Below are 8,550 nucleotides of genomic sequence, written 5' to 3'. Positions count from 1 at the left end.
GCTTTGTTACTGGTTATGCAGTCTGGTATCACGCCTTCATGGCGACTCCATGCATCCAATTACTGAATGCACGAGAGGACTTGCTCCCCATAATGCCGGAAAGGACGCATTCATTTTATATAGGCACTTGTTTGGGGAAAAAATGTGTGCATTGAAATTACCGGAAAATGAGGAAATTAAAGGAATAAACATCCTTGGCATCATTAAAGCTTTAACCATTATAGCTGCAGACCGTCACATAATAAAATAACTCCTTCCAATCAAGATAGCATCAACATATAGCATAGTGCGTTTTTGTTTGTTTTCCATGGGGTTGCTTTTAGGTTTGTTGTGAAGTAGACCTAAGTGTTGTTTTTTTTCCTTCAAATTTCTACAAACAAAAATTGACCGCCTGAGGAACTTCTATACAGACAAGATCAATTAAAGTTATGCACGGCGAATAGTGTTTATCAGAAATTGCGGCGTCATGGCTGGAAATAAGACTAAAACTTCCAATGTACTTTTTAGTCCTTGGAAGAGTACCACATGTACACGCGTCCGTGGGTTTATTCAAAACCACGTTATGGTTTAAACATGAACGTGTATCATTGTAAAAGGTAATTTTGTGTTCAGTTTTAGTCATCATTAAATATGCAAGGCAATAAACTCCCAAGGTAGCTTTTATTAACGTAAACTATACAGACGCTCGAAATTTTATTCAAGGCCAAAATGATCATGCAAAATTATTATTCCGTGTTATGGGAGCACCGTCAATATTCAATCATCGGCTTTAAAGAGAGCTTAACCTATGAAAATGGTATACCATCAATCATAATACGAGATTATGAGCATTGGCTCTCATTTTGTATGATACGAAATTCTTCTTGTAAATTGCATTATGCAAGATTTTTTGCAGTAAAGCTCTCTCATCTCAAGGGATGATGTATTATGGATAACAATGTAATATTCATGCGATAAGTATTCGTCCAGCATGCATGTATAACGTTCATATTTACAACATAATAGACTGGACGTAGTCATTGCGTCGCCGACGGCTTTACAAAATAGCTGTAACTTCCGGATGACGGACCTTTACTTCCTAATTCGACGGTGGTTAACTTTCCCTCGCCATCTGTCATTGTAACATTAGATTAAACGTAAATTGTCTCATCTTTGTTCGTTTGGGGTGCATCATTATTTGAAGATGTTTGTCCCTGTGGCCTCGACAGCGGATTGGAAAAGCACGATGATTGTTTGTTAGTGTAAAGCATCAACCATCTCCGAACGTGGCGCCGGCAATGTTTTCCAGAACGCACAGTGGCTCTAAAACTGCATCCTGCCAGAAAAGCATCTAAGGCGCAATGAATTATGTTGTTGTAGTTGCTGTTTTGGGGTTCTGTTGTATCGAACCCTTGCCTTAACCGCCCGCCCCCCTCCTGCCCCCGAAATAAGAGAATGCACAACATGAATGATTACAATACAATATCACGGTAGGCCTACCACCAAACCTCATCCCAAATTATGTCTGTTCCCCTCTTCACCCACAGTTTGCCTCCATCCTTTAAACAAGTATCTAGATGCGTCACTGCTGTGTCGCTGGTTGTATTTTGCATATTTAACTGTACAGTTCAGCTGGGGCCAATTTCATAGAGCTGCTTAAGCAAAAAATTTGCTTAAGCACGAAAATAGCTTGCTTATTTTACACATGTTACTGGACAAAATTTCATGACATATACATTGCTTGTGACTGGTATTTAGCTGTTGTTTACTTAGCATAGCAATTGAGTTGAGTCTTGGCCGGTACTCTGATTTTACTAAGCAAGGATATTTCTGCTTAAGCAAATATTTTTGCTTAAGCAGCTCTATGAAATTGGGCCCTGTTGTCAACATAACCATCTATACAGGGGGAGGCATCCAGGAACCTATTCATTCTTTCACAACCGGTAAGATTAAACTTTACAGAGTTACAAACCATCCAAAGTATAAAAAGAACACAACATTGTCTCTTGGTGAATAAGCAGCATCCCATCCCGATTTCCCTTGGGATACCCCATACACTACACATTGACATGATCTTTTCTCCTCGCAAATTACACCTAAAAGAAGCTATTTCCAAGACGTTTAATCCAATGATCTGATGCCTTACAGGGGCACTTATACTTGCTCGTATCTTATCATTTCCCAAGAAGCCTCTATGTGGCCATCTGGCTATACGGTCACTTGAGCCTTTCTCAGGGAAATACATCTCACCGGTCTTCACCCATTTCAAAAGATGAAAACTAAGACATTTCATGACATCTCGTCTAAGGGACAGTGTGCACTTTCCAGATTTCGACTTGCCTCAAAACTTAACCTTTTATGTAATAGGGATCTGCATCAAGTATGTGTTTCTCCCCAGATTTCACCCGTTTTAAAAGATGAAAGTTAAGATATTTCATGACATCTCTTCTATAAGGATATTAGGGATTAAACTTTTCAAGTTTTGAATTGCCTAAAACTGGACCTGTCTATATAAATGACTTATCTTTTTTTAACCTGTACCACTTGCAACTATATAGGGTCACTGACGCATATAAGTTATAATGGATGCCCCTTCTCATATTATTCTTCCATCAATGTAGCTATGTTCATCTATGTTGTAATTGGAAATAAACCAACATCCGTTTGGTAACTAGAGACAACAAGAGTGTAATTTCTCAAGCATCGTGTTTCAAAGACACATGTTGCAAAACGAACATTAGAAAGGGCAATCGAAAGAGGAGCTCGTATTTCGAGAAAATAGCAGATAAATGTTACACGTTTGACAGTGTTTCATACTCTCTCATTGTATCAGTCAGTCCTCTCTGGGCATTTCAAGCGAAACAAATGTAAAGGGTCTGCGCTGGCGCTGCAAAAAATTGCTTTCTTTGGGAGAGGGGCGGTTTTTGTTGGAGCATAGCAGATGGGTGGGGCTGGGGGACACTGCGCTTGAAGCCACACGCGGGGTTAAGGGTATGTTAACCCCCACCCCATCCGTATGTATGCTCTACGTTTGAATGAATACCGCGGATTCATTTTAAATCATTCTATAGCACGTGCTTTTTCTTGTGAAAAGCTGAGGCTTGCGGCAAAAAACTTTTCGCTGTATGAGTTTACGTTGGCTCACAGTTTTATTTACATTAAAAAACAGGATAAACGTCACTGTTTTTGTAATACGTATGATGTTTTGAAGTGTTTTTGTGGCAGAAATCATTCCTAAAAACAATGTAAGTAATTTCAACCGAATTGGTTGCATTCTCTCTCGCATGATGAAGTGTTTGTCCCCGTGCCAACAGTCCAACCGCACATCACGAGACCCATCTGTCAAGTTCCGTTCCATAACTGCCCGGACAACAAAATAATGATGTGGCGATAAATATTTCAAGCGGGAAAATCACCGGGGCTATCCATAGCGATGATATCGCAGAAACGCTGTTTGATCTGATAGTAACCATGCATAAGATATTGCAAGGGGGAAACAGTCGCGTGTCTTATTTTAGTGTGACTATATATTGTGACACTTATGGTCACAGTTGTGTGAAATATGTGGAGTGTATTGTAATGCAGTCATCAGTACTGGCGGTTGATGAACCATGATATGGTGGGTGGATCTGATTGATATAAATTTATTATGCTTTGATGGTTAAATATTCATTAATTGGTCTAAGTTTAGGCAGAAGAGTATCAGGGAACTGAAATGTCAACGGTTAACGATGCATTGCTCTATGATTTGGGAAACCCAACATGCATGGTTCCTTGGTAATGAACTCAAAAACGAAAGTAGAAACAAAGTGGAACGTAGGTCTTGAACCCTAAGCCCATACATATGGTGTTGTCACTGTTCTTGAACAATTTGAACCAGTGTTGCAAATTAATTTTTTAAAGAGTCTTTTTTTCCACAGACATTCTTAGCATTTTAAATAAAAAGTTTACGATTGTGGTGACGTGTGTTAGTTTCAACTCCATGGTTTCAGGACTTTCTTTGTGAGTAATTCTTCTGTGTTCTTTATTAGCCCATAGTTCTACACATAAATTAATAAATGTTGTTTCTACTTTGCATTGCAGCTTTATACGGTGGTAATGAACAGAAACTCTACAATGATTTGATGAAAAACTACAACAAGAAAGTGCGGCCTGTGTGGAACGCCAGCACACTGATCGAGGTTAAACTAACGCTCTCGGTTATCCAAGTCGTTGAAATGGTATGTATAGTTAGTGGTCATTGTTTGTCTGTCTGTTTGACGAGATGGAGATGTCCGTCTGCATTGTTGTTTGCTTGTTTGTTTGTCGGGTGTTGGGATTTTTCAGATTCTAATCCCTCACCTCTTTTCATCATGGTCAACTCTTTACATGGAGTTAAATGGGAAAACACTGGGGATGCACTAGCATGGGTTGCCGGTGTCCTGCTATATTGAGACTCGAGACCTACAAAAGTTAAAGCCAGGGCTGGTCTAGTCTGCGACCTGTGTTTGAAAACGATCAAATCTGAAATCTTCGTATCGGATTGTAACGTCTCGAGTTCTAAAACCGGCTTTAGTTTATTCGGCTTTTGAAAAATGTGTACGTGTGCGACATGAGGTATCAAAGTGGAAGAACTGATTATCTGCGAGAGTTGCCAAAGCTGGACAAAAGTTGAAACTAAAGACAGACCACAGCAGTGCACTGCTCAGAAAGCGATACATCTCAACCCCACCCTGCGCTCAAGACACGTACCAAGGCTGCAGTACACGGTAGGGGCCGTCATAACGACGTTACCCTCCCCCCTCAAACAGATCGATAAGTCTGTGATGATGTTGCATAGTTCACTGAAAAATTGTTGACATAAAACATCGGCAGTGGATACAATCAGAACATTAACCCCCCCAGTTGTCGATCGATATACCTTTAACATGAAAGCTCTCATGGGTTGAAGGTGACCTTTCACATTCTGAGAAACAAATTTCATCACTGTGGATCTCAAGGCCCAAGGGTATCAAGAAAGTATCTTGAAGGATTGTATAATCCTATTTATTTAAGATACAAGTCTTGTCATTGAATACACATCAACATTCCCAATGTGGAATTGAATTACCGTCCAAAATGTCCATCAATAACATTTACCCAATCGAGTCATCGACCCGTGACAATGGGTGTAAAAAGAGGATTTGGTTGACATATTTGAATTTTTACGATTGCAAATCAGTTTAGTGGTTATATGAAAATATAATTTTGTTTCTGTGAACCAACTGGAAAGTGTAAATGGTACATTCATGGTAAATGGTAACACTGCAAGCTCAGAGTGCAGCATTTTATGACCTTATTTAAAATACATTGTCAACTTCGTTCCCAATGGTGTACGACAGCACCGCTCTTTAAAAGTTAATAAATATAAATGGTCATGTGCCGTGATTAGAGTTCATATTTAGGACCCATATGGATACCTTATGACGTCACGAAAAACGGTATCTGAGAAAAGTACAGTTACAGGGCAAGTGCACAGAGCAATGAACTAGTAAGCGGAAACGCGTATAAGTAAAAACGTCATAGCCGCAACATGAGCAGAACACGTGATCTTACATTTCACGTCAGTATTTTGCCGACTATCATTTCGTGCGCATTAAGTTGGATTTATCTCTCTCCCCATTCCGCGTCGATACCGGACTTGCCCAGCGTCAAAAGAAGAAAAAAGGTGACAGTGTAAATCTCGAACTAATCGACAAATGGATTGAATCCTTTGGGGTTGATCCGTCCACCACCTCTCTCCAAGTAGGCTTGCGGCGGAAAGAGGCATCAAGCTCGCGATGATGGAACGTAAAGCCATCCGGTAAGGGGAGAACAGTGAGCTTTTCAGGCTCAGTCAAGACGTGGTTTCGCGGTGTTCACAACGTCTGTCGACCAAAACAAGGGGGTAAACATTACACGGCAAGGTGCGAAGCAATGTGTCTATGCGGATTTACAAGCATCGAGTTCGCAGACGAGATTGCAGATTTTTCTCTCACTACGAAACCGAATAAAGGCGGGAAACCCAATATCATCTCGCTCTTTTCTTTTCTTTTTTGTTGCGTTCGAGATTGTGGCTTGTCTGTCATCAATGGGTAATAAAAGAGACTTTTAGATCGATTTTCAATACGGCTTTGATTTATGAAGTGACAATGCGGGGTAATGTCGGAAAGAGTGAAAACAAAAACTGTAAGCCATGACCAAGATACCACATGCCGTTGCCAAGTGAGCTCTCCTATTGCATTCTTAAGGATTCGTGTGTAACTAAAAAAGGACAAATTACAAAACAAAGAATTTCAATCTATATCATCATCTAAGGTTCCTTGCGAAGGGAGCGATAGGCAATACAAAACACACGTATGACAGAATGTCTTAAAAAATCTAAAGGTGTTTAAGGACATAAAGGTTAATGTAAGCTGCCCAAATGAATGGAAATGACGTTGTTTCCAATTACCGCTGTAGTGTGTGATGTGTACCGCATTTTGTCCGGCAGTGTCATTCGTTCATAACGTGCAACATACACGTATTGAAACAAAAAATGAATAATTGATTGATACTGGTGCTGCAGTGGTATCTTTGGCAATTCACAGAGGAGCGTGTTTCGTTCTGCCCACTGCGCATTTTGGGATGTCACGCGCACTTTGCCAAGGCATTTCCCTCCAAAACCTAGCTCACTAAACTCGTCATCATTATCATTATGAAACATGACTCCTTTACTGAGGTTGTTCGTGCCCATTGCGAGCATCAGTCATGTCATAATACTGTCGTTTAATCTTGCTTAGATGAGCTGGTTGCACACAAATTGGTATTTATAGACCAATCTGACAACCTAATGGATTGGTTAGGCATTTGTAATGCATAGAAAGTAACAATTTAATTCTCGGTCGAGAGAGGTTGTTCCTCTGGTGTATTATCAAATTTTCAAATAAAGTACCGGTTCTGTATGTTGACGGTGCAGCATCATAGTAATGGCGGAAACTCTTCAACAGAACTTCCCAAATGTGGGGCCACTGATTTTCCGTTTCAGAAAAGTGCAAATTCCGTTTGGCAAAAACATGAATTCCGTTTCAGGCACAAAAAATTCCGTTTCATGTTTTTTAATTAGATAAAAGGTTGTTTAATACCCAGGGACACACTTATAAAAATCAATTTGAGATAAGTTGCACTGCTGACTGCGTAAAATGTTCATTTGAACTGACAAATTTTAAAAAAATACTTAATTTTTTTTTTTTTTTAATTGTGGATTATTTTGTATACTGCTGTTCGATGAAACAAAAACATGTAGTCAGGGTAAAAAGGTTGCACTGTGACTGCAGTATCAATGCACATGATGTGATAGACTTGATTCCAAGTCTAAAACTGCAGTTGATTCTCTGCATCAGCCACATTGTAGGCTAATGACAGGAGTGTAATCCACAAGAGGGCGCTGTTTCAGCATGATCAAAGACTTGGGAACAAGTCTATGGACGTGACCGTTCTCCATCCACAAACAAAATGTCAGCCAATTTGTTTTCGTTTTGGCGACAGAATGTTGACAGTTTACGGTTTTATTTTAGACTTTTCCGAGATGAAAAAACATTGTATGTGTTCTTATAGATCATAGGTAAGCTAGTTTGTGTATTATTGTTGGTAAAAGAGAGGGAGAAAATGCAATTTGGGTGAACAAAAAATGTTAAAAACATGCCGCCAATAATGCCCTTCGCTTAACCATGTTAACAACGTGGGTACATCATGTGTGTAAACATGGAGAATGGTGTGAAGTAGAACAGAATGATCCACGGTTACGATCTCGTACTTTTTAATGGTCTGATTTCTGATGCTTTTTTAGTTTAACAAAAAGAATCTTAATAAAGAATGCAATTTCAATAGTTTTGGCGTCAAGAAAAAATAAATAAATAAAAAAAAAAATTTTTTCTGAAATCCCGTTTTCCGTTTTTAAGGGCGGATTCCGCGAATTCCGTCCATTTTCCGCGATCGCGGAAAATCAGTGGCCCTACAAATGAATTTTTGTCTACATATAACTATAGTAATAAGACTTGTATACACCTTGGGCTAGGCACGTTCAACATAGCCAAGGTCATTCCATTTCTTTATATTACCAAACGATGTTATTCTTTCTTCTTTTTTTCTTGCTCACTTGCCCTCTTTCTGTCTATAAAGTGAATGCAAACACTCAAAAACGCGTCGACCTGAAACTTTGCTAAGGTTATCTGGAAGGTTAAGGTTTTGAATATAGACCAAGTCAAAATGGATGCTATAACATGTAACCGCGAGTGAAATGCTCGAGGCTATAAGTATCCCCAAGGGTTAAATCCACCACATGGTCAACGTGTTCATGATCTTGTTCGTTTTCCCTTGTATTTCAAGGGGAAGAAATTGATGTTTAATCTCTGTACTCACTTTACAACATTGTTGCAGGTATTTTTGTACATTTTGAACAAATTTACTCTTCAATTCAAAGCGCCAAAGAGTAATGCCAAACAACACGTTGAAAGATTTGAAGGCATTGTGCATGCCCTGCTTAAGTAGTCCGGTTTACGACGGACCACTGAGTCAAACAAAACTATTTCGTAC

The 8,550-nt window shown here is 39.4% G+C and overlaps 1 protein-coding gene across 1 annotated transcript in view; it reads left to right on the top strand.

Annotated features, from left to right (window-relative positions):
* Positions 1–4,067: 4,067 nt before the first annotated feature.
* The window catches only part of LOC117302496 (neuronal acetylcholine receptor subunit alpha-10-like), a 22,811-nt gene continuing 18,328 nt past the window's right edge, over positions 4,068–8,550 (top strand). The window contains exon 1 of the mRNA XM_033786456.1: positions 4,068–4,199. Coding sequence (XP_033642347.1) covers positions 4,104–4,199 — 96 coding nt within the window. The 5' untranslated portion in view covers positions 4,068–4,103. The remainder of the gene's footprint in view (positions 4,200–8,550) is intronic.

Source organism: Asterias rubens, chromosome 18, assembly GCF_902459465.1.
Source record: "Asterias rubens chromosome 18, eAstRub1.3, whole genome shotgun sequence".
In the NCBI taxonomy this organism is placed as follows: domain Eukaryota; kingdom Metazoa; phylum Echinodermata; class Asteroidea; order Forcipulatida; family Asteriidae; genus Asterias; species Asterias rubens.
This window is presented reverse-complemented; position numbering and strand designations above follow the sequence as displayed.